This window comes from Odocoileus virginianus, chromosome 5 (genome assembly GCF_023699985.2).
Source record: "Odocoileus virginianus isolate 20LAN1187 ecotype Illinois chromosome 5, Ovbor_1.2, whole genome shotgun sequence".
Classification (NCBI taxonomy): domain Eukaryota; kingdom Metazoa; phylum Chordata; class Mammalia; order Artiodactyla; family Cervidae; genus Odocoileus; species Odocoileus virginianus.
In genome coordinates, this window is record NC_069678.1 from 236,274 (window position 1) to 263,189 (window position 26,916).

The 26,916-nt window shown below is 40.4% G+C and overlaps 1 protein-coding gene across 1 annotated transcript in view; it reads left to right on the top strand.

Moving 5' to 3' along the window:
* Nucleotides 1-10,022: 10,022 nt before the first annotated feature.
* Nucleotides 10,023-26,916, top strand: part of CHD1L (chromodomain helicase DNA binding protein 1 like) — a 61,626-nt gene continuing 44,732 nt past the window's right edge. Inside the window, exons 1-2 of the mRNA XM_070467203.1 lie at nucleotides 10,023-10,186; nucleotides 26,268-26,380. Coding sequence (XP_070323304.1) covers nucleotides 10,054-10,186; nucleotides 26,268-26,380 — 246 coding nt within the window. The 5' untranslated portion in view covers nucleotides 10,023-10,053. The remainder of the gene's footprint in view (nucleotides 10,187-26,267; nucleotides 26,381-26,916) is intronic.

Here is a 26,916-nt window from a genome sequence, read left to right on the forward strand (position 1 = left end):
ATCTAGAAGAACCAACTGAATAACAATTTGTTCTAAATAGAGTTCAATAAAGGGGCAAAATATAAGATCAACATATACAAATTGGCATTTTTCATATACATCAATTAGGAAAAGTAAGAGAATAAAAGATCCATTAACACTAGCAAGAAAAACTAAACATCTCCTAAGAATAAACCAAAAAGTAATATGCAAGATCTATGTGAAGTAAACAGTAAACCTGACTGAAAGACATAAAATATGACTTCAATATGACTTGTTCCCAGATAGGGAGTCTTAGTATTGTAAAAATTATTGTTTGTCTGTCAGCATTAATTGGTAATGTCAAGGCAACCCAGTCAAAATTTCAGTGGAATTTTTCATGGACCTTGATGAGTTGATTCTCAAATTTATATTGAATACTGGAAAAGAAAATATTTGAAAAAAATGAAGAGAAAGACAAAAACTGAAAAGAAATATTTAAAAACAAACTAACGGTATAGTGATTGAAGCAGTGTTGTATTGTATAAAAAGATAGCCTCATGCATAAAAAGGAATTTAGTTTCAATAAAAATTCTATTTCTAGTCATTGTAAGAAAAAATAAATTATCAATAAATAATGTTTATTATATATTTTGGGGAAAAGTTAGGTCCTGATTTTGCACTGTATCAAATTCCAGAGATAGACATAGAACACAAAACTAGAGAAAAATAGGAGAAAACATAGGAAAATATTTGTATAACCTGGGAGAAAAGAAAGGCATTCATAAACAAGACACAAAAATCTAAGAACAGTGAAGTAAAAGTCTTACATGTGCAAATTCAAAACTTCAGTATATAAATAATACTAAATAAGGAATTCAGGAACTTCCTGGTGGCCCAGTGGCTGACTCTGCATTCCCAATACAGGGGGCCCAGTTTGATCCCTGGTTGGGGAACTAGATTTCAGCTGTCATAACTAAGAGTTCACATGCAGTTTTGAGAGGTTGGAGAACTCCCTTGCATCAAGGTTACCACAGTGTCTCAGAATACAGATATGTGTCCAACAGGTGTGCTTATTTTTCAAACCTAAGACCCAGCTTTGTGGGGTGAGGGCATGAGATGGCCCTGGGTTCTTGTCAACCACAGCAGAAGGTGGTTCTTAGGACTATAGCTTCAGGTACCAAGTCCACCTTGTCTAAAGTTACTCAATGTAGGCTGAGTCATGAGAAACATTTGACATCATGATTTTATTATTGAGATTTCTTGATCTTTCTGTGGAAATGTCACAAAAGTTAAATTCCAGGGTTGGAAAACTTGGAAGAGTAGCTATGCATAAACATTGTACTGCTTTGTGAAGAACAGAAAGAGTGAAATCACATGTGACTAATTTGATGGCAAGGCATGACAGTCAAAGGACATTTATAAATAACTAAAAAGGAAAATAAACACAGTCCTGTCAACAAAAGATCTGCGGGAAAATTTTAGTGCATGGCTCAAGTTCACAACCTTTATATTTTGTTCTCAAAGATTTCCTTAATAATATTTCAGTGTTATTATGACCTTACCCTTGATGGTAAAGGCTACCAACAATTTTCTGAAGTGGACTGGGCAAGAGTCTTGTAAAGAAGACTTACTTTGTTGATTTGCTAAAATGTGAAGTGTTTTTAATTTATTTCTCCCCCTGGAATTCTGGATTTTATTTTTTAAATTTTATTTATTTACTTTTCTAACTTTTAATTTTGCATTGGGGTATAGCCAATTAACAATGTTGTGATAGTTTCAGGTGAACAGGGAAGGGACTCATACTTATATATATATCCACTCTCCCCCAAATTCCCCTCCCATCCACGCTGCCACAGAACAGTGAGCAGAGTTCTGTGTGCTATACAGTAGGTCCTTGTTGGTTATCCATTTTAAATATAGCAGTGTATCCATGTCCATCACAAACTCTCTAACTGTCCCTTCCCCCCATCCTCCTCCCAGCAACCTTAAGTTCATTCTGTAAGTCTCTGAGTCTCTTTCTGTTTTGTAAGTTCATTGGTATCATTTCTTTTCAGATTCCACATAAAAGGGATGTCATAGGATGTTTCTCCTTCTCAGTCTGACTTACCTCACGTAGTATGACACTCTCTACGTCCATCCATGTTGCTGCAAATGACATTACTTCATTCTTTTTAATGGCTGAGTAATATTCTGGATTTTTTGTTTGTTTGTTTACTATGTGTTATATGAGTCCCTAGTAGCTCAGATGGTAAAGAATCTGCCTACAATGCAGGAGACCTGGGTTCAATCCCTGGGTTGGGAAGATCCCCTGGAGAAGGAATTGGCAACCCATTCCAGGATTCTTGCCTGGAGAATTTCATGGACATAGGAGCCTGGTGGGCACAGCCCATGGAATTGTAAAGAGTAGGGCATGACTGAGCCACTAACACACACACATTTGATCCCAAAGTTGTATAATTACATTGAAAAGCAAAATACGGTATTTCCTTTCAAGGGAGAAAGGAAACCCAGTTTCTTTCATCCTAGTGCAGTGATTTTTATTTATTTCTTAGTTACTCACTAACCTAATCCTAACCTGGACCCAAAAGTCTAAGTCCATGTGCTCAGGAAGAAATCTATCCAGATATTCACCCAGGATCACAACTTTCACTCAAGCTCCATATCTGACTCATTAGATGCTGCTGCTGGTGTACTACTGTGATCCAACAGAGCAGGGACATATCAGACAGCAGACACAACTTTTTCACAACCTGTATTTGATCAAATATGTTTTAGTAGGGTTGGCATAGGCCAAAATCCATCACTGGCATGGTTTGCATATCGTTAATCTTTATTGGTTTGCTGTTGCCAGAGGTTGTGCCTCCATGGTTTAAACAAACAAAGCATTAATAAGAACACCATGTTTATAGAACCTAAACTTGTGTAACTAGAATGAAACAGAAGCTGGGGTTGCACTTTATTCTGGAAGTCAACACTGACTCACTGGGAAACATTGCACAAGTTGCCCAAACCCCGTGAGCTTTAGTTTACCCATTGTGAAAGATCCTCTCTATACCTCAAAGTTGTAGCAATCCCATGGACTGTAGCCCACCAGGCTCATGCCAGGGATTCTCCAGGCATGAATACTTAAGTGGGTTGCCATGCTCTTTTCCAGGGGATAACAATCCTAAGTCCTGGCTTTTAGAACAGGCACCTCATTCAAACATTCAATAATACTTCTTTTGTGCTAGACACTCTTCTAGGTACAGTTGAATTTTTAACATATCCAAAAGTGATATCATTATCTTCTCTTCCTCAAACTAGCTTCTATCTCATCTATTTTCTGTCTCGGGGGTGGCACTGACATCCATCCAGTTGCCTGAGACAGAAATGCTTGGGAGTCAGCCTCAGTGTTTCTCTTTCCCTCTGTTTATCCAGTCAATGACAGTCCTCTCAAGTGTACCCTCACCAATTAAAAAAATCTTTTACTCCCTTGCTAACCCCACCTCAATGTCTTAGCCCTTGTGGTCTCTCTGCCTTGAACATGGCCCTTCCTGACTTCACAGAGCTGGCTTCTCATCATTCAGATCTTAGCCCAAATGTCATCTTGTTAGTGACATGTTCTTCAACCCTTCCTATACAGAGCTGCTCCTCAGCCCTGCTCTTAATTTCATTACCTGTTTTCTTACCCATCTTATTAGCACTAATACTACCTGATAACTCATTTGTAGCCCCCATTTTCTATGTCTCCATCACAGAATCTAAGCTCTCTAAGTGCAGGTACATTTTCTGCCTTTGCTGTCATCGTTGTTCAGTCGCTCAGTTGTGTCCAACTCTTTGCGACCCCATGGACTGCAGCATGCCAGTATTCCCTGTCCTTCACTATTTCCCAGACTTTGCTCAGACTCATGTCTATTGAGTCAATGATGCCATCCAACCATCCGGTCCTCTCGTCCCCTTCTCCTGCCATCAGTCTTTTCTAGCATCACGGTCGTTTCCAGTGAGTTGGCTCTTTCCATCAGGGGGCCAAAGTATTGGAGCTTCAGCTTCAGCATAAGTCATTCCAATGAATATTCAGGTTTGATTTGGTTTAGGATCGACTAGTTTGATTGCCTTGCAGTCCAAGGAACTCTCCAGAGTCTTCTTCAAGACCACAGTTCAAAAGCATCAATTCTTCAGCCCTCAGACATCTTTACAGTCCAACTCACACATCTGCACATGACTACTGGAAAAATCATAGGTTTGACTATATGGATCTTTGTTGGAAAAGTAATGTCTCTGCTTTTTAATATGCTGTCTAGGTTTGTCATACCTTTTCTTCCAAGGAGCAAGCATTTTTCAATTTCATGGCTGCAGTCACCATCTGCAGTGATTTTGGAGCCCAAAAAAACTAAGATGCCATGAGTTTAGTTTTTTGAATGGTTGAGTTTTAAGCCAGCTTTTTCATGCTCCTCCTTTCACCTTCATCAAGAAGCTCTTTATTTCCTCTTTGCCTTCTGCCTTAAAGGTGGTATTATCTGCATATCTGAGGTTATTGATATTTCTCCCAGCAATCTCAATTCCAGCTTGAGCTTCATCCAGCCCAGCATTTCACATGATGTACTCTGCATATAAGTTAAATAAACAGGGTGACAATAAGCAAGTTGGCATACTCCTTTCCCAATTTTGAACTGTCCTTTGTTCCATGTCCAGCTCTAACTGTTGCTTCTTGACCTGCATACAGGTTTCTCAGGAGGCAGGTCAAGTGTTCTTGTATTCCCATCTCTTGAAGAATTTTCCATTGTTTCTTGTGTTCCACATGATCAAAGGCTTTAACATAGTCAATGAAGCAGAAGTAGAGGTTTTCCTGGAATTCTCTTACTTTTTCTATGATCCAAAGGATGTTGGTAATTTGATCTCTGGTTCTTCTCCCTCTTCTAAATGTAGCTTGTATATCTGGAATTTCTCAGTTCATATACTGCTGAAGCATAACTTGAAGGATTTTGAACATTATCTTGCTAGCATGTGAAATGAGTGCAGTTTTGTCATAGGGTGAACATTCTTTGGCATTGACCTTGTTTGGGATTGGAATGAAAACTGACATTTTCCAGTCCTGTGGCCATTACTGAGTTTTCCAAATTTGCCGGCATATTGAGTGCAGCACTTTCACAGCATCATCTTTCAGGATTTGAAATGGCTTAGCTGGAATTACATCACCTCCACTAGCTTTGTTCATAGTGATGCCTCCTAAGGCTCACTTGACTTCCGAATCCAAGATGTTTGGCTCTTGGTGAGTGATCACACCATCATGGTTATTGGGTCATTAAGATATTTTTTGCATAATTCTTCTGTGTATTCTTGCCACTTCTTAATATCTTCTGCTTGTATTATGTCCATACCATTTCTGTGCTTTATTGTGCCCATCTTTGCACAAAATGTTCCCTTGGCATCTCTGGTTTTCTTGAAGAGATCTCTAGTCTTTCCCATTCTATTGTTTTCCTCTATTTCTTTGCATTGTTCACTTAGGAAGGCTTTCTTATCTCTCCTTGCTATTCTTTAGAATCTGCATTCAGTTGGGTATATCTTTCCTTTTCTCTTTTGCCTTTTGCTTCTCTTCTTTACCCAGCTATTTTTAAGGCCTCCTCAGACAACCATTTTGCCTTTTTGCATTTCTTTTTCTTGGGGATGGTCTTGATCCCTGCCTTCTGTACAATGTCCTCTTTCAGTTATTGCTCCCTGTTTTCTGTTCCCCTTTACAGCAAAACTCTTTGGAAGAGTGTAATGCTATGGTTAATAACTTGATGTTACTGCACCATTCGGTCACCATTTTGATGAAGCATTCACCAGATGGTGACCTGATATATTGTGTTCATTGCTTGCACCCAAACAACTTATATACTTAAACATTACTTAATCTTAAACAACTATGTACTTAAACACAATAAAGAATGAGAACATCATGAAAACACCTGCCAAGAAAGGGGGAAAGGTGTCAAGTAGATAAAGATCAGAAACAGTAAGGATTTGGGGAATGCTGTTTTCCTTCTTTGATCTGGCTAATCAAAGGCGGGGACCAGGTTATTTTCCACTACCCTCATGCAGAAACTCTTTGAACTCCTTTGAGAACAAAGAACATTGTAAGGAATAAAATTGCAGACCCCCATACTCATGGCAAGGTCCCCTCCATACATGGATGTATGTAGTGGATGGTGCTCCCACTGGGACTCTGGTGCATTGACCAGCTGCTGAGAGCCAGATGAAGGTGTTTTCCCCGGGACTGGTGAGATTCATTTACTAAGTGCTCTTATAAATTCACATCTTTCCTTTAACTCTGATGCTTGATCTGTACTAGGCGAAGTACCTGACAAATTGGTGTTAGCTACTAACCTGTGGACTACATCTTGAATTCTTTAAAAGAACCACTGAAGCAAAACAAACCCAAGAGGCGTGAGACATTTTGTCTCCACTTTTTCTCCTATTTCCTTTTTAAAAGTCCACTTCAATGTACAGAAATCATTCTTGTCAAGGTCATCAATGTCCACTATATCTCCCAGTCCAATGCTTATTTCTCTCTCCTATCTTTACTCCAGCTTTTAGCTGCATTTGACATAATCACTTACTTCTTCTTGAAACTCCTCTTCATTTGGCTCAGGGACACCACATTCTTAGTCCCTATACTATGTACAGACTGTTCTTCTTACTCTCTTCTGCTGATTCTGCCTCATCTTTTGACTTCTAAATATTAGTTGTCCAAGGCTTAGTCTCTTTTACAGCTTCAGTCGTCTTTTAGGGGGACTTATCTAGTATCAAGGCATAAGGTCTATCCTAAAATGAGGACTTCCATATTTATATTATATATTCAGTTCCAATCTCTCCTTTGAATTCCAGACTAATCCGATTATCTAGTCCAAACCTGCACCTGAATATCTAATAACCATTTCATGCTACTGTGTCCAAAAATGAATTCATGTTCCTCAAATCTCATCATCAGTCTTCTCTCCTCCATAAATGGAAAGTCCATTCTATCATATTCTTTGACCAAATCCCTGAAATCACCATTTATTCCTCTTCTTCTCTCAGATACTCAACATATTTTATAGGTTCTACCTTTGCAACATATCTAGGATGTCACCACCCCTCATTATTCCACTGCCATCACCACCCTGACCCAACAACTATCATCTCTTGCCCAGACTCCTGCAATAGTTTCCTAACTAGTCTCTTTGCAGCCACTCTGCCCTCTTCTATAGATTTTTCATACAGCATTCAGAGTAGAACTTAATAGGTGTCATCTCACTAGATGACTTAGAGTCTCGCAGCTACCTTTATACAGTTACCTAGCTGTATTTTAGATGCCAGACTCAATATACCAACAGAACACTTAGCTTATAGCTAGTATCCTATCTCTGGTATTATAAGAAAACGAATGTACTTTAAGTTAAAAATAACAAACACCCTTTTGTTTGAGCTGCAGGTGGTTGTTACTGCAGCTTTAGTGGATAAGTCTATCCACAGAACCTGGAGGGGGAAAAATAAGTCAAACACAGAGACCAGGATGCAAAAACCACTCGGGAGTAACCACAAAGGAAAGTTCCTCCAGGGAAGCTGGCAAAGGATACAAGTCTGTGTTAAGGTTTTGAGAAACTCCCCAATTAGGAAATTATTCAGGTGGCTTTTGTAAGGTATAGTTCAGGCCTAGGCAGAAAAGGAGAGATGATCTCAACGGAGGTACGTTACCTTTATTCAGGCAAGGAGGGGTGCCAGACGGCCTAAGGACCAGGTTGAGCATGAGAGGGATCAGGGAGGCTTCATATTTAAAGGGAGGTTTGTGGAGGTGATAAGGGAAACGTTAGTCAGGCGGGACGTTTCGAGTAATCTTTGGTTGAGATGATACTTGTAATTGAACAGGGGGTGGGAGGTTTTGGGCAGGGGGTGATAAGTCCCCTGGGCAGGGGGTGATAAGTCCCAGGCAGATGTAGGAGGTGGGAGGTTTCTGGGCAGGGGATGATAAGTCCCAGGTAGATGCAACAGGCCCGGAGCCTCATGGTGGGACTTAAAGTTCGGTTTTGTTTTCTCCGAAGTTAGATGATTCAGCAAGGGCCTTTGAGACCCTTGTTTTCTTTTCTAGGCCCCAAGACTCCTTCAACTCTGTTTCTCTTTCAACTTAACATTTATCACTACCTGATTTTATTTGCTTATCACTTATCTCCTCCTTTTAAAACATAACCCTAATTTAAAATATAAACAATATAATTTACTTAAATGTTCTATAGATGAAATCAGTGGCCTCTGTCTCCAGGGCCAAAAGAGTTCTTGGCACAAAGATGTTCAATCAGACATCTTTGAGACAGAATGACTCAAGACTCAACATTAGCTTTGCAATGCTTTGAGTATTTTTATGAATAAATCAACTAGAAGGCATGTCTTTTGTAGCAATTTTCACCCTTTATTTAAAGGGGGTGAAGATGTGGGGAGTGCAACTTTAATCTGTGTTTACTGAAGGTGGAAGCGCCAAGATTAACCTAAACGGGAATTTAGTATTTTTATATCACCCAGAGAATAGTATATGGGTCCTGCTCCGCTGCTGCTGCTAAGTCGCTTCAGTCATGTCTGACTCTGTGTGACCCCATAGACGGCAGCCCCCCAAGGCTCGCTCCCCCATCCCTGGGATTCTCCAGGCAAGAACACTGGAGTGGGTTGCCATTGCCTTCTCCGATGGGTCCTGCTCAGCTTTGTTCAATTACCATTCCAAGTCAGTTTCCTCAGCTGTCATGTAGGGACAATTACGGTACCTATTCATAGGGTTATTGGGTGGGTTACATGAGAAAATCACAGAAAGCCCTTAAGGGAGTAACTCTAACTGCATCAATAAATGCAGCAACTTGTTTGTACACTACTAATTATAAATTACTACACCTTAAATTCAATCAAAGCTGATGCTGAGTCATGGCGACTCTCAATCTAACACATAGCTTCAGTTTGCTCCCTGTAATTCACTTGAGAGGAGAAGGCAATGGCACCCCACTCCAGCACTCTTGCCTGAAAAATCCCATGGACAGAGGAGCCTGGTAGGCTGCGGTCCATAGGGTCGCTAAGAGTCGGACACGACTGAGCGACTTCACTTTCTTCACTTTCATGCATTGGAGAAGGAAATGGCAACCTACTCCAGTGTTCTTGCCTGGAGAATCCCAGGGACGGGGGAGCCTGGCGGGCTGCCGTCTATGGGGTTGCACAGAGTCGGACACGACTGAAGTGACTTAGCAGCAGCAGCAATTCACTTGAGAAATCCATTGTGGCCATGACATTCTTCATAAATTTACTACCACTCAGAGGTTCTGGCCTACAGACTACAGGGAGTAAGTACGGATTTCAGGGCCCAAACCAATTTATTAATACTGTAAACTGAACTTTACAACATTGCCGAAAATCGCTGGGGAGCAAAGCCAAAACCCCAGAGTCCAGCAGAGCACATTCAGTGTTAATTAAATAACAAGTGAATGACGAGCGTTTCAGGTGATCAGTCGCCTAGAACGGACGTAAGGTCAGCCAGAGGCACAAGTGTGAACGGCCCCACGTGCACCGGGCTGCAAGCATTCCACAGCGGGGTAGGCGACCTTCGAGCACCCTCGGCACCCAGAACTCAGAGCAGGAGCGCCCTCTGGCGGCGGCGGCGGCGTCCGGGGGTTCGGGCCGAGAGAGTCGGGAAGGAAGCTCGAGGGGCGGGGCGGAGGGCGGGGCGGGGCGGGGCGGCGGGGCGGAGGGCGGGGCGGGGCAGGGCGGGGCGGGGCGGGGCGGGGCGGGGCGGGGCGGGGCGGGGCGGGGCGGGGCGGGGCGGCGGCGCGGGGCGGCGGGGGCGGGGCGGCGCGGGGCGGCGGGGGCGGGGCGGCGCGGGGCGGCGGGGGCGGGGCGGCGCGGGGCGGGGCGGCGGCGCGGGGCGGGGCGGCGGCGCGGGGCGGGGCGGCGGCGCGGGGCGGGGCGGCGGCGCGGGGCGGGGCGGCGGCGCGGGGCGGGGCGGCGGCGCGGGGCGGGGCGGCGGCGCGGGGCGGGGCGGCGGCGCGGGGCGGGGCGGCGGCGCGGGGCGGGGCGGCGGCGCGGGGCGGGGCGGCGGCGCGGGGCGGTGCTTCGCCCGGCTGGATGGAGCGTGCGGGCGCCGCGACCCCCGAGGGCGACATGCCCGGCTTTCTTCTGGCTCTTCAGAGCAAGAGCCGAGCCGAAGCGCCGCGGGCGCGGGTGCAGGAGCAGGACTTGCGGCAGTGGGGCCTCACAGGTCAGTGGCTTCAGGCGAACTTCGGCCCACGCCGGCCGACTCGTTGGGACTCTGCTCACCGGGGCCCCTGTACCCGGTGCCAGGAACGGTCCGGCGGCGCCGCGGGTGGACCTTCCCGTCGGTTTCAAACCTACGCACAGCAAGGCCTTCCCTTCCCGCCCTTGCGGCGGGGCTGGGCGGAGAGGAACCCCGCCTGGTGCCGGGTGGCCATTGCCCCGCCTGCACAGCGCGCGCGGCCGGCGGACGCGGAAGAAATGGGATTCCTAGAGCGGAAGCCCGCGGCTCCCGCTACCCGGCGCGCCCGCCCTGGGGAGGGGTAATTTATTGAGGTCCCTGTCCCAAAGATAAGACGTTCCTCTCTCTCAAGAGGCGGAGACCGTCCTGGCGCCCCAAGGGTTTGGGTTTCAAGTTTGTGTTCCGGTGAGTTTGGAGGCCTAGCTTGGGGCGTTTAATTGGTTGCTTCTGCAAAACGATCAGAACTCGTCTCCAAGCTTCAGTTCTCTTCTTCGTTTACCCGGCTCGCATAGTTTTGATAGTTCTCCACTGATTAATTCTCCTCCAACGTTATAACTTGAAATATGCAGCTAAGCAAAGTTCATCAGCGCTTTTCTGCGTGTAACTATTTGTACTAGCCCTTCCCTAGAATCTTAGAAGCGCAAAGCTTGCATGCCCTTGAGGTCTTCAGGCAGGGAGGTGGAGCCCGTTTCTGGATGGAGCCCACAGGATGGAGAGTTGTCGTTTGTTGTCTAGTCGCTAAGTCGTACCTTGTTCTTTTGAGACCCCCTGGACTGTAGCCCGCCAGGCTCCTCTGTCCGTGGGACTTCCCAGGCAAGAATACTGGAGTGGGTTGCCATTTTCTCTAGGGGACCTTCCCAACCCAGATATCGAACCCATGTCTCTTGCATCTCCTGCTTTGGCAGCCGGTTGCATTACTACTGAGCCACCCGGGAAGCTCGTAAGAAGTGTTTATCCATCTTAAATGTGAATTTATGGTCTGATGCTTGTGTGTTTGGTGTAAAGTTTATCTGTTTATAAAGCCAAAGTTTATACGTGATTGTGTGTCTATTTCCTTGTATGTGTTTTTGGGTATGATACGATGTTTTAGAGAAGGCTAAATCAAATGTGCACATTGATACTGGACTGTTGATAATACACGTGGAGAAATATACACATGGACCAGTGCTGTTATAGTAAAGTTGAGAAGATAGGTACGAGATAGCAGGTTTGCCTGGATGAATTAGAGTGAGTGCATGAAGAGGTAAATAGACAAATACGTAAGTTTGGTGGTGGGCATGGATAAGTGCGTAGTGTGGAGAAAGGGAAAAGTAGAAAATAAGTATACTCAGAGGAATAACCATTTAATATTGTAACTTGAAATTACCATTTCTATTTGAGTAAATTAATGTTCTGAGAAACTATTCTTTGTGAGTTGGTTAAAAATGCCTACTGAATTTTTATTTTTTTATTTTTTGTATTTTAAAAAATTCTTTGTGTTTTTTTCCTTCTGATTTTTTCCTTTCTTAACGGAGGTAGTACATATTTTCTGTAAAACATTTAGGGTAATAGTCTATGCATAAAGAAAAACAGTAATATACATAATTCTGTGACATACTATTATGTTTCCTGCCAGTCCTTGGCCTTTGCATGCATGCATGTGTTTGTATATACAATTTCTTTTTCTTTCTTTTCCAGGATGGGGCCAGGACTGAGGGAGAAGTGCAAAAATGAGGTTTCATTTTTCTGAAACCATAAATTTTTTCCTTATTGTCATTTAGTCTTCAATATATTTAGTGTGTACATGTGTTCTAAGTCGCTTCAGTCATATCCAGCTCTTTGCCACCCTATGGATTGTAGCCCGCCAGGCTCCTCTGTCTATGGGATTCTCCAGGCAAGAACACTGGAGTGGGTTGCATATTTAGTAGGTACAGGCTGATTTTTTCATTTTTTATTTTTATTTTGGAGATTAATCTCTTGTCATTTATTTCATTTGCAAATATTTTCTTCCATTTTTGAGGGTTGTTGTTTCATCTCATTTATGGTTTTCTTTGCTGTACAAAAGCTTTTAAGTTTAACTAGGTCCCGTTTGTATATTTTTGTTCTTATTTTCATTACTATAGAAGGTAGGTCAAAAAAGATCTTGCCGTGATTTATGTCAGAGTGTTCTTCCTATGTTTTCCTATAAAAGTTTTATGGTATTTGGTCTTTAATCCATTTTAAGTTTATTTTTGTGTATGGTGTTAGGGAGTGTTCTTATTCATTCTTTTACATGTAGCTGTCCAGTTTTCCTAGCATTACTTATTGAAGAGACTGTCTTTTCTCCATTATACTTACATGCTTCCTTTGTCATAGATTAGGTGATCATAGGAATGTGGGTTTATCTCTGGGCTTTCTATCCTGTTGCATTGATCTATATTTCTCTAATTATGTCAGTACCATACTGTCTTGATTACTGTTGCTTTGTAGTATAGTCTGAAGCCAGAGACCTGATGCCTCCAGCTCCATTTTGTTTCCTCGATTGCTTTGGCTATGTGGGGTCTTTCGTGTTTCCATACAAACTGTAAACATTTTTTCTTTTAATTCTATGGAAAATGCCATTGGTAATTTGATAGGGATCGCATTGAATCTGTAGGTTGCTTTGAGTAGTATTGATTCTTCTGAGAACATGGTATATCTTTCACCTGTTTGTGTCATCTTTGATTTCTATCATCAGTTTCATAATAGTTTTCTGAGTACAGGTCTTTTACCTCCTTAGGTCAGTTTATTCCTAGATATTTTGTTTTGTTGCAGTGGTAAATGGGATTTTTTTTTCCTCCTTCCTATCTTTTGTTGTTAGTGTGTAGAAATAACAGAAATTTCTGTGCATTAATTTTGTATACTGCAGCTTTACCAGATTCATTGATCGGCTCTAGTGGTTTTCTGCTGGCATCTTTAGGATTTTCTGTGTATAGTTTCATGTCATCTGCGGACAGTGACACTTTTGCTTCTTCGTCTCCAGTTTGGATTCCTTTTATTTCTTTTTCTTGTCAAATTGCAATGGCTAGGACTTCCAAAACTATGTTGAATAATAGTGGTGAGAGTGGATATCCTTGTCTTATTCCTGATCTTAGAGGAAATGCTTTTAGTTTTTCACCATTGAGAAGGATGTTTGCGGTGGGTTTTTCACATATGACCTTTATTATGTTGAGGTAGGTTCCCTCTATGCCTACTTTCTGGAGGATTTTTATCATAAATAGGTGCTGAATTTTGTCAAAAGCTTTTTCTGCATCTATTGAGGTGACCATATGGTTTTTATTCTTTAATTTGTTAACATGGTATATCATGTTGATTTTCATTTATTGAAGAATCCCAGCATCCCTGGGATAAAGCCCACTTGATCATGGTGTTTGATCCTTTTAATATGTTGTTGTATTCTGTTTGTTCGTATTTTGTTGAGGATTTTTGTGTCTGTGTTCATCAGTGATATGGTCTGTAATTTTGTTTTTTTGTGATATCTTTGTCTGGTTTGGTATTAGGGTGATGGTGGCCTTGTAAATTGAACTTGGGAGTGTTCCTTCCTCTGCAATTTTTTGGAAGAGTTTGAGAAGGAAGAGTGTTAGCTCATCTCTAAATGTTTGTTAGAATTCTCCTGTGAAGCCATTCTGGTCCTGGACTTTTGTTTGTTGGAAGATTTTTAATTATAGTTTCAATTTCATTACTGGTGATTGGTCTGTTTATATCTTCTATTGGTTTAGTCTTGGTTCAATCTTGGAAGATGGTACCTTTCTAAGAATTTGTCCATTTCTTCCATGTTGTCCATTTTATTGGCAAATAGTTGCTTTAAGTAGTCTCTTTTGATCCTTGGTATTTCTGTGGTGTCCATTGTAATTTCTCCATTTTCGTTTCTAATTTTATTGATGAATCTTGTCCCTTTTTTTCTTGATGAGTCTGGCTAAAGTTTTGTCAATAGCCAGCTGTGGTTTCATTGATTTTTGCTGTTGTTTTATTTCTACTGGGTTGGCCAAAAAGTTAATTCACGTTTTCCCATAACATCTTATGGACAGACTCAAAGGAATTCTTTGGCCAACTCAGTATTTAATTTATTTCTGCTCTGATTTTTATGATTGCTTTAGGTATAAGGTTAGGTTGTTTGAGTTTTTTCTTGTTTCTTGAGGTAGAATTGAATTGCTATAAACTTCCTTCTTAGAACTTCTTTTGCTTCATACTTAGATTTTGGGTCATCCTATTTTCATTTGTTTCTATGTATTTTTAAATTTGCTCTTTGATTTCTTCAGTGATGTCTTGGTTATTTTGTATCATATTGTTTAGCCTCCTTGTGTGTTTTTTTTTTTAAAACATTTTTCCCCCCTTGTTATTGACTTCTGGTCTCACTGTTGTGGTCAGAAAAGATACTTGATGAGATCTCAGTTTTTAAAAATTTACTGAGGCTTAATTTATGACCCATGATGTTATCTGTCCTGGAGAATGTTCCATGTGCACTTGAGAAGTGTAATATGCTGCTTACAGGTAGAATGTCCTATAAATAGCAATTAAACCTGCCTTGTCTATATTGGCATTTAAAGCTGTATTTCCTTATTTTCTGTCTAGGTGATGTTTCCATTTGTGTAAGTTGGATGTTAAAGTCCCCCACTATTATTGTGTTCCTGTCAGTTTTCCTTTTTATGGCTGTTAGCATTTTCATTATGTATTGAGGTGCATAAATATTTATGTGTTATATCTTCTTGGATTTATCCCTTGATCATTATGTAGTGACCTTCCTTGTCTCTTGTCTTTATTTTTAAGTCTGTTTTATCTGATATAAGTATTGCTATTCCAGCTTTCTTTTGATTTCCATTTGCATGGTGTGTCTTTTTCCATCCCTGCACTTTCAGCCTGTTTGTGTCATTAGGTCTGAAGTAAGTCTCTAGCGTGCTGTGTGCTGAGTTGATCAGTCGTGTCCAACTCTTTGCGATCTCATGGACTGTAGCCCGCCAGGCTCCTCTGTCCATGTAATTCTTCAGGCAAGAATACTGGAATGGGTTGCCATTTCCTTCTCCAGGGGATCTTCCCAACCCAGGGATCGAACCCAGCATTGCAGGCAGATTCTTTACCATCTGAGCCACCATGGATGAACCATACATTCAGCTCTTGTTTTTGTATCCATTCAGCCAGTCTGTTTCTTTTGGTTGGAGCATTTATTCCGTTTACATTTAAGGTAATTATCAATATACATGTTCCTATTACCATTTTCTTTGTTATTCTGGGTGTGTTTTTGTAGGTCTTTTTGTTCTCTTGTGTTTCCTGCCTAGAGAAGTTCCTTTAGCATTTACTGTAAAGCTGATTTGGTAGTGCTGAATTCTCTTAGCTTTTGCTTGTCTGTAAAGCTTTCGATTTCTCCTCTGAATCTGAATGAGATCCTTGCTAGGTAGAGTAAAGTAGGTTTTTCCCTTTCATTATTTTAAATATATCCTGCCAGTCTCTTCTGGCCTGCCAAATTTCTTCTGAAAAATCAACTGATAACTTTGTGGAGATTCCCTTGTATGTTATATTTTTTGCATTTCCATTGCATTAGTATTTTTTCTTTGAATTTAGTATTTGCTTGTTTGATTAATATGTGTCTTGCCATGTATCTCCTTGGGTTTATCCTGTACAGGACTCTGCTCCTTGAACTTGGATGGCTGTTTCTTTTCCCATGTTAGGGGATTTTTCGGCTATAATCTCTTCGAATATTTTCTCAGACCCTTTCTCTTTCTCTTATTTCTTCTGGGATTGCTGTCATTTGAACATTGGTGAGTTTAATGTCTCTGAGATTCTCCTCGTTTCTTTCCACTCTTTTTCTTTATTCTGCTCCTTTGCAGTTATTTCCACTATTCTACTTTTTAGCTCACTTATTCATTCTCCTATCTCAGTTGTCCTGCTATTGATTCTATTTGGGGGGGCTCCAAAATCACTACAGATGGTGATTGAAGCCCTGAAATTAAAAGACACTCCTTGGAAGGAAAGTTATGACCAAGCTAGATAGCATATTAAAAAGCAGAGACATTACTTTGCCAACAAAGGTCCGTCTAGTCAAGGCTGTGGTTTTTCCAGTGGTCATGTATGGATGTGAGAGTTGGACTGTGAAGAAAGCTGAGTGCCGAAGAATTGATGCTTTTGAACTGTGGTGTTGGAAAAGACTGAGTCCCTTGGACTGCAAGGAGATCCAACCAGTCCGTCCTAAAGGAGATCAGTCCTGCGTGTTCACTGGAAGAACTGATGCTGAAGCTGAAACTCCAATACTTTGGCCACCTCATGCGAAGAGTTGACTCATTAGAAAAGACCCTGATGCTGGGAGGGATTGGGGGCAGGAGGAGAAGGGGACGACAGAGGATGAGATGGCTGGATGGCATCACTGACTCGATGGACATGAGTTTGAGTAAACTCCAGGAGTTGGTGATGCACAGGGAGGCCTGGCGTGCTTGCGATTCATGGGGTCACAAAGAGTCGGACACGACTGAGCGACTGAAATGTATTTTTTTAATTTCATTTTAATTTATTTTAATTGGAAGATAATTACAATATTGTGATGGTGTCTGCCATACATCAGCATGAGTTGGCCATAGGTACATTACACACATGTGCCCCCAACCCTGAACCCCCTCCCAGCCCCATCCCCACTCCACCCCTCGAGGCTGTTCCAGAGCACTGGCTTTGAGTACCCTGCTTCATGCATCAGACTCGCACTGGTCATCTGTTTTACGTTGGTAATGTATACATTTCAGTTGCCATTCTCTCAAATCATCCTTCACTCTCCTTTTCCCACTGAGTCCAAAAGTCTGTTCTTTACGTCTGTGTCTCCTTTGCTGCCCTGTATGTAGGATCATCGGTACCATCTTTCTAAATTCCATATGTATATACATATATATATATGCATTAGTATACAGTATTTGTCTTTGTCTTTCTGGCTTATTTCACTCTATAATAGGCTCTAGGTTCATCCATCTCATTAGAACTGACTCAAATGCATTCTTTTTATAGCTGAGTAATATTCCATTGTGTATGTGTACCACAACTTTCTTATCCATTCATCTGCCGATAGGTACCTAAATGGCTTCTGTGTCCTAGCTATTGTAAATAGTGCTGCATTGAACATTGGGGTACATGTGTCTCTTTCAATTCTGATTTCCTCAGGGTATACGCCCAGCAGTGGGATTGCTGGGTCATATGGCTGTTTTATTCTGAGTTATTTAAGGAATTTCCACACTGTTCTGTATAGTGGCTATACTAGTTTTCATTCCCACCAACAGTGTAAGAGGGTTCCCTTTTCATCACACTCTCTCCAGCATTTATTGTTTGTAGACTTTTTGATGATGGCCATTCTGACCAGCTTGAGACAATACCTCATTGTGGTTTTGATTTTCATTTCTCTAATAATGAGTGATGTTAAGCATCTTTTCATGTTTATTAGCCATCTATATGACTTCTTTGGAAAATCTGTTTAGGTCTTTTGTCCATCTTTTGACTGGGTTGTTCGTTTTTCAGGTATTGAGCTGCGTGAGCTGCTTGTATATTTTGGATATTGTCACTTGTTTAGTTTGCTATTATTTTCTCCCACTCTGAGGGCTGTCTTTTCACCTTGCTTATAGTTTCCTTCATTGTGCAAAAGCTTTTAAGTTTAATTAGGTCCCATTTGTTTATTTTTGTTTTTATTTCCATTACTCTGGGAGGTGGATTATAGAGGATCTTGCTGTGATTTATGATGGAGAGTGTTCTGCCTATGTTTTCCTTGAAGAGTTTTATAGTTTCTGGTCTTGCATTTAGGTCTTTAATCCATTTTGTGTTGTATTTTTGTGTATAGTGTTAAAAAGTGTTCTAGTTTCATTCTTTTACATGTAGTTGTCCAGTTTTCCCAGGACCATTTGTTGAAGAGGCTATCTTTTCTCCATTATATATTTTTGCCTCCTTTGTCAAAGGTAAGCTCTTCATAGGCAAGTGGATTTAGCTCTGGACTTTCTAGTTTGTTCCATTGATCTATATTTCTGTCTTTGTGCTAGTACCATACTGTTTTGATAGCTGTAGCTTTGTTGTATATAGTCTTAAGTCGGGAAGGTTGATTCCTCCAGTTCCATTCTTTCTCAAGATTGCTTTGGCTGTTCAGGGTCTTTTGTGTTTTCATACAAATTGTGAAGTTATTTGTTACAGTTCTGTGAAAAATACAATTGGTAGTTTTGATAGGGATTGCATTGAATCTGTAGATTATTTTGAGTAGTATATTCATTTTCATTATATTGATTCTTCTAATCCAAAACATGGTATATTTCTCTGTATCATCTTTGATTTCTTTCATCACTGTTTTAGTTTTCTGTATATGAGTCTTTTGTCTCTTTAGGTAAATTTATTCTTAAGTATTTTATTCATTTCAGTGCAATGGTGATTGGGATTGTTTTCTTAATTTCTCTTTATGATTTTTCAATGTTAGAGTATAGGAATGCAAGGGATTTCTTTGTATTAACTTTATATCCTGTGACTTTACTATATTCATTGATTAGTTTTAGTAATTTTCCAGTGGCATCTTTAGGGATTTCTATGTAGAGGATCATGTCATCTGCAGTGAGAGTCAATTATTTTCCAATGTGTATTCCTTTTATTTTCCTTCTCTGATAGCTGTGGCTAGGACTTCCAAAACTGTGTTGAATAGTAGTAGTGAGAGTGGGCACCTTTGTCTTGTTCCTGCTTTTAGAGGAAATGCTTTCAATGTTTTTGCCATTGAGGATAATGTTTGTGTGTGTTTATCATCTATGGCTTTTATTATGTTGAGGTATGTTCCTTCCATGCCTACTTTCTGGAGAATTTTTATCATAAATGGGTGTTGAATTTTGTCAAAGGCTTTCTCTGCATTTACTGAAATAAGCATATGGTTTTTATCTTTAAGTTTGTTAAGATGGTATATCACATTGATTAATTTGCAAATATTGAAGAATTCTTGCACTGGAATAAAGCCCACTTGATCATGCTATATGATCCTTTTAATATATTGTTGGATTCTGTTTGCTAGAATTTTTTTGAGGATTTTTGCATTTATGTTCATCAGTGATATTGGCCTGTAGTTTTCTTTTTTTGTGGCATCTTTGTCTGGTTTTGGTATTAGGGTGATGGTGGCCTCATAGAATGAGTTTGGGAGTTTTCCTTCCTCTGCAATTTTCTGGAAGAGTTTGAGTAGAATAGGTGTTAGCTCTTCTCTAAATTTTTGGTAGAATTCAGCTGTGAAGCCATCTGGTCCTGGGCTTTTGTTTGTTGGAAGATTTTTTTTATTATAGTTTTGATTTTCATGCTTGTGATTGGTCTGTTCACATTTTCTGTTTCTTCCTGGTTCAGTTTTGGAAGGTTATACTTCCATTTGGAAGGTTATACTTCCAAGTTGTCCATTTTATTGGCATATAGTTACTGATAGTAGTCTTTTATGATCTTTTGTATTTCTGTGTTGTCTGTCTTAATTTCTCCACTTTCATTTCTAATTTCATTGATTTGAGTCTTTTTCTTGACAAGTCTGGTTAACAGTTTGTGTATTTTGTTTATCTTCTCAAAGAACCAGCTTTTAGTTTTATTGGTCTTTGCTTTAGTCTCCTTCATTTCCTTTTCATTATTCTGAGTTTTATGATTTATTTCCTTCTACTAACTTTGGGGTTTTTTGTTGTTCTTCTTCTTTTTCTAGTTGCTTTAGGTGTAAGGTTAGGTTGTTTGATGTTTCTCTTGTTTCTTGAGGTAGGCTTGTATTGCTATGAAGTCCCTCTTAGCACTGCTTTTACTAAATCCTATAGATTTTGTGTTGTTGTATTTTCATTATCACTTGTTTCTATGCATATTTTATCTCCTTTTTTATTTCTTCAGTGATCTGTTGGTTGTTCAGAAGCATTTTGTCTAGCCTCCATATGTTTCTAGTTTTTTATACTTTTATTTTTTCCTGTAGTTGATATCTTAATTGTGATCAGAAAAGATGCTTGAGATGATCTCAATTTTTAAAAAATTTACCAAGGATTAATTTGTGGCCCAGGATGTGGTCTGTCCTGGAGAATGTTCCACGTGAGAAAAAGGTGAAATCCATTGTTTTTGGGTGAAATGCCCTGTAGATATCAATTAGACCAACTTGTCCAATATATCATTTAAAGCTTGTGTTTCCATGTTAATTTTCTGTCTGGATGATCTGTCCATCGGTGTGAGTGGGGTAATAAAGTCCCCCACTATTATTATGTGATTGTTGATTTCCCCTTTAATAGTTGTTAGCATTTGCCTTATGTATTGAGATGCTCCTATGTTAGGTGCATATATATGTTTACAATTTTTATGTTCTTTTCTTGGATTGATCACTTGGTCATTATGTACTTCTTTGTCAAAGTGTTCTTTGTCTCTTACAATGGTCTTTATTTTAAAGTCTATTTTATCTCATATGAGTATTGCTACTTCTGCTTCTTTTGGTCTCCATTTGCATGAAATATTTTTCCTAGCCCCTGACTTTGAGTCTGTATGTGTCTCTAGGTTTGAGGTAGATCTTTTGTAGGCAGCATATATAGGGGTCTTGCTTTTGTATCTATTTGGCCAGTCTCTGTCTTTTGTTTTGAACATTTAACCTATTTACGTTTAAGGTAATTATTGATAAGTTTTTTCCTGTTACCATTCTGTTTGGGGTTTGTTTCTATAAACCTTTTTCTGTGTTTCCTGTCTAGATAAGATCCTTTAGCATTTGTCAAAGAGCTGGTTTGGTGGTGCTGAATTCTCTTAGCTTTTCCTTGTCTGAAAGCTTTTGATTTCTGCTTTGAATCTGAATGAGATCCTTGCTGGGTAGAATGATCCTGGTTGTGTGTTTTTCCCTTTCAAATCACTCTAAGTATATCCTGCCATTCCCTTCTGGCCTGCAGAGTTTTTGTTGAAGGATTGACTGTTATCCGTACGGGAGTCTCCTTGCATGTTGTTTGCTGCTTTTCCCTTGCTGCTTTTAATATTTTTTCTTTGTATTTAATTTTGTCAGTTTGATTAATTTGTATCTTGGCATGTTCTCCTTGGGTTTGTACTGTATGGGATTCTCTGGGCTTCTTGACTTCGGTGGCTATTTCCATCCCCATTTTAGGGAAGTTTTCAACTATTACTCAAATATTTTCTCATGCCCTTTCTTTTTGTCTTCTTCTCCTGGGGTGCTTATGATTCAAATGTTGGGGTGCTTAACATTGTCCCAGAGGTCTCTGTGACTATCCTCATTTCTTCCTATTCTTTTTTTCTTTTTTTCCACTCTGCTTCATTTATCTCCACCGTTCTGTCCTCCAGCTCACTTACCCTTTCTTCTGCCTCAGGTACTCTACTGTTGGTTCCCTCCAGAGTGTTTTTCATCTCAGTTATTGCATTGCTCATCACTGATTGACTGTTCCTTATTTCTCCTAGATCCTCGCTAAACATTTCTTCCATCTTCTCAATCCACGTGTCTAGTGTGCTTGTGTGTGTCTCCATTGAGTTTTCAAGATTTTGGGTCATCTTTACTGTCATTATTCTGAATTCTTTTTCAGATAGGCTCTATCTCCTCTTTGGTTTGGTTTGGTGGGTTTTTACATGTTCCTTCACCTGCTGGGTATTTCTCTGGCTTTTCATTTTGTTTGCTATGTTTGGGGTCTCCTTTCTTCTGGCTGGAGGGTTGCAGTTCCTCTTAGTTGTGGAGTCTGCTCCCTGTGGGTAGGGTTGGACCAGTGGCTTGTGAAGATTTCCTGATTGGGTGAACTTGTGTGTGTGTGTTCTGGTCGATGGAGCTGGGTCTCATCTCTCTGGAGGGCAGTGTGGTGTCCAGTAGAGAGTTTTGGGGTATCTGTGGATTTGCTGTGGCTCTGGGGCGCCTGGCTGTTAATGTTACAGGTTGTGTTCTGTTTTGCTGGAGGATTAGCTTGGGATGTCTTGCCCTGGAGCTCGCTGGCTCTTGGGTGGAGCTCAGACTCAGTGCAGGTGTGGAGGGTTTGGGTGGACTCTTGTGTATTAGTGTTCTCTGTTGTCAGGAGTTTTATGATGGTCAGAAGTTCTGGAGTTGAGCCTCCTGCCTCTGGGTTTCAGTCCTGACATCTTACAGTAGCATCAGGACTTCTCCATCCACACAGCACAAAAGACAAACCCCGTAGGTTAGTGATGAAACAACTCTCCACAGCCAGGAACCCCAAAGGGAGTCACAGAGTTTATACAGAGAAGAGAATGGGGAGGAAGGAGAGAGGTGACCAGGGGGAGAAAAAGGGAATCAAAAGGGAAGAGCAGTCAAGCCAATAACCAAATCCCTAAGTGAAAATGGGTACTAAAAATTAGGCTCTTAAAGATACAAAATTAATAACAAAAGGTAGAAAAGCAAAATTAAGAACCTGGAATAAAAATTAGACTCTAAAAGCACACTGTAAAAATACGGAATTTATTTGAAAAATAAGATTTTTTTTCTTCCCCTCTTATTTTTCTTATTTCCCCTCATACTGTCCTAATACAGTTCTTTATTACTCCTTTAGCTTTTTTTATAGCCTACTTTCACCTTTCTTTAAAAAAAAAAAAAAAAACTTATTGTTGAAATAAATTCCATATTTTTACACTGTGCTTTTGAGAGTCTTAATTTTTATTCCAGGTTCTTAATTACTGACTTAAATAAGTTCTTAATTACTGACTTAAATAAGCAAATAAAGGTGTGTTTGGATTGCATTTTTCTTTTTTTTTTTGGAATATGCAGAAAGCTGACAGTTGGCCTCCTGATTTTTTCCTTCTGGTAATTTATGTCATTTTCCTCTGACTGCTTTTAAGATACTTTCTTTTAAGCTTTTAGAAACCTAATTATGATGTGTTTTGGTATATATTTCTTTGGGTTTGCTTTTTTATTCTATTTGAAGTTCATTCAGCTTTTTGAATCTGTAGATCTTTTGCCAAACTGTGGAAATTTTTCGACCATTCTTACTTTTTTAGCCCTGTCCCATCTCTCAGCTCTTTCTGGGATGCCAATAGATAAATGCAGATCTTTTGTTAGAGACTTGCAGTTCCTTGAAGCTCTGTTTTCAGTATGTTTTCTCTCTGTTCAGATTGAGTAATTGTGGTTCTGCCTTCCAGTTCATGGATTCTTTTCTCTATTCTGTTCTGCTACCAAGTCCATCTTCTGAGTTTTTTGCTTTGGTTATTGTATTTGTTAGTATATTATCTTTCTTTGTACTTTCTATTTCTTTACTGATGCTTTCTTTTTTTTTTCAATTATTTTAATAAGTATGTTCATAGTTGCTTGTTGAGGCACTTTTGTCATTGCTGGTTTAAAATAAATGTAACACCTGTGTCATCTAGATGTTGGCATCTGTGGATTGTCATTTTTCATTCAATTTGAAATCTTCCTGGTTCTTGGTATAATCAATGTTTATTAAAACTGGACTTTTTTTTTTTTTTAATCCTTTTTTAAAAAAAATTTATTTTAGCTGCACAGGGTCTTCATTGTGGCACATGGGCTTCCCTAGTTGTAGTGTGCAGATTAAGCTTCAGTATATGTAATCTTGCTTAGTTTCCTCATCAGGGATTGAACTTGGGCTCCCTGCATTGGGAGTGTGAAGTCTTATCCCCTGGACCACCAGGGAAGTTCTTACTTTACGTATTGAGACTCAAGGTCTCATTTAAACCTTTTGTTCAGTTGTCTATGCTGCTGTAGTAGGGGAAGGTGGTTGCTGCCTTGTTGCTACCAGGTGGAAATAGAAATTAGACTCCCCCCTGAGCTTTTTTTTTTTTTTTTCCCATCTGAACAGAGATTTATGTTTTATTTTACATCTTGATTTCCAAAAATAAATTTAAAAACAATTAAAAAAACTAGAAAATAGTCCAGCGACTGAACTGAACTGATACATTAAAAAAAAAAAAAAGTGAATATTGAGCTTTTCTTAATACCTGGGGATAGGGAGGGGATTTCTCCTTACTTCCGGGTGAGAATGAAAGTACTGGCTCCTAATCTGGTCCCCATGGACACTGTGCTGGGGTGGTCCCGTTAACCCTAGGCAGTGATAAAAATCCTGAGTCTCCACTAGGCTTCCTTTAACACTGTTTGTAGGGCCAGTTGGGAAAGGGGGCTTATATGATCTAGTAGGCGTGTAAATTCAGGCTCCCTATGTGGTCTCCACTGACGCTGCAGGGGAGGGAAAAGTGAAGTGGGACGGCCTCATTATTGGTGAATGGGATGAAGATCCTGACTGCCTGCTTAGCTGTCTCTGGTACCTTCCTGCTAGGGGTGATGGGAACTTCATTGAATCTCTTGAGGGTGGAGGCTCCCATCTGGCCTTTGCTGATGTGGGTGGGGCCACAGATTTTTCCCTTAAGTGTTTGGCTTAACTAGAGTGGTTATTGTCCAAAAGTTTAAAAGTTCTGTCTCTCTAGGCTGTCTTTTTCCTTTGGCTATGGAAACAAGCTTTTGTTAAACTTTTCTTTGCTGTGTACATTGGCATTTCTGGGTGGTCAGTTTCTTCACCTCTAAGTCTGGGCTATATGAGGCAAAAAGAAACCCAGGGAACTCATAACTGTTGTTTGGTGGCTCCCAAGGCTACTAACCAGTCTGCCTTCTTTGGCCCCACCTTTTCAGAGTCATCTTGTTATGTTCATTTTCTTTGTAATATTCAGAATTTTTAGTTGTATTATCAAGAGGAATGGTGAAAAGAACATATCTATCTTCCCAAAAGCAGGAGTCTCCAAGGTTCATATTTTAATCTTCTTTAAATTTTCTGGATTTTCCCACATACAGTATGGGGATGATACCCAGCATGGGATTGTTACTAGCTTTAAATTGCATAAATTAATGTACATTGTTTACTACTCTCTCTGGTATTTAATAAGTGCTTAATATCAAAAATAGTACTCCTTTATCTGTCTTACTTGCCATCAGTGTCTTTTTTTTCATTTGTCATTTGCCTTTTAAAAACTTCTTATTTTTGTTCGTGCTGGGTCATCGTTGCTGGGTGCAGATTTTCTCTCGTTGCAGTGTGCGACCTCTTGGTGCAGTGCCTTCTCTGTGCAGAGCACAGGCTCTGGGGTGTGTGGGCTTCAGAGTTGGCAGCACCAGAGTGCTCTCTGGAGTGCAGGCTCAGTAGCTGTGGCACAGGAGTTTAGTTGCTCTGCACCATGTGGAATCTCCTCAGACCAGGGATCGAACCCATGTCCCTGGTATTGGCAGGTGTATCCTTAACCACTGGACCACCAGGAAGGTCTGCCTTTTATTTTTATGGAGGGTTTTTTTAAAATCTATTATTGTTTCTTTTCTAAATAAAAATTACATATGTGAAGTAAATATCTTTAGATAAAAATTATAATTATATACCTACATAAAAAATAACTTGTTAATCTTTTAAATGTTTTACAATTGTATGTTGCCCAGTTTCTTTTTAAAGGTGACGAGTTCAAACCAGAGTTTAACTTTTGTTAATAGTTTTTCTATTAAAGTATGTTTGGGGTTTCCCCCCTTCAGAAGCTATGGCTAGTCTCTGAAACTGGAATTCCCCCCACCCCTACCCCAGAGAAAGAGAGGCAGCAGGAGCTCTATGGATTTCGGACGTCTATTTTCTGCTGTCCTTGTACATTGGTAAACACCTGTGCAACACTGTTTCCATTCTTAAGAGCACTGCTTCTTGATTCAAACTTGATTTAATCTAGTCCTGCCTGTCTTGATTTTTTTTTTTCTTCCTCTAGCATCTGGTGGCAGGTTTAAGTGGTTGCAGTTAAGCAAGCAGACACATGTATCACCCATGTGTTGTTGTTTGCTGTTACGTTGCATCAGTAAAACCTCATTTCCTAGAATGGACACTGGCATAAGACTCAGGCAGTCTGGAGGCCAGATCCCAGGTTGATTTTCTCATCTGTCAAATGGATCCTGTAACACTGACAGGCTGTTTTAGGGCTTTGACTATAGTGGTAGCAAAGTTCCTCCAAAAAATAGTTTGGAAGTCAGCAAGTATCTGCATATCTGTAACTTCTCAGCAAAATATACAACCAGTAAGGCTTGGGGTATGGGCAGTTAGGCTGTGTTCTTTGGTTGAAGGTCTTGAACATAGCTTGTGTGTGTGCTGAAATGTCTGCTCTTCCGACTTGCTGGTTTTTTTTTTGTAATTTCTAGGGATCCATCTACGCCCTTATCAGCTGCAGGGAGTCAACTGGCTGGCCCAGTGCTTCCACTGTCAGAATGGCTGCATCCTGGGGGATGAGATGGGCTTGGGTAAGACCTGCCAGGTATGTTACTGTGGAGTGAGTACTGTTTACCTCTGCTGAAATACCTCCTTACAACTCACTCCTGTTTTTAGCTGCCAACTATTGGTATGTATTTTTATACTAGAAGATATACAGGTATTTTTATACGTGAGCCTTTGTTACAAGATCATGACCTTGAACTTGGCTTTTCTCATTATGGGGGTAGTTTTAAACTGTCACTACCTTTGTTTTAATCTAACCCTTGACATATAGAATTACAATTAATGGGCAGGATTTTCTATATAAAGCAAATATGCCTGTCCCAGGGATCAAATTGGCTCTTCCCTCTTTAGTAATACTTTACTAGTTAACTGGATCACTTTAATATTAGTCTCCCTCAGTGGATGGTGGGGCTACTTCCCATTTCACCACCATGCTAGAGAATTACAGACAAGGTACTCTGTTTTCTAAAATGACCTGGCCTTCCAGTGGTAGCAGTCAGACCTGTCTCCTTGGGTAGAATCAGACGTGACTTCCCTGGGCATGGATTACCAGGTTTTGTCTTGAGATTGATCCTG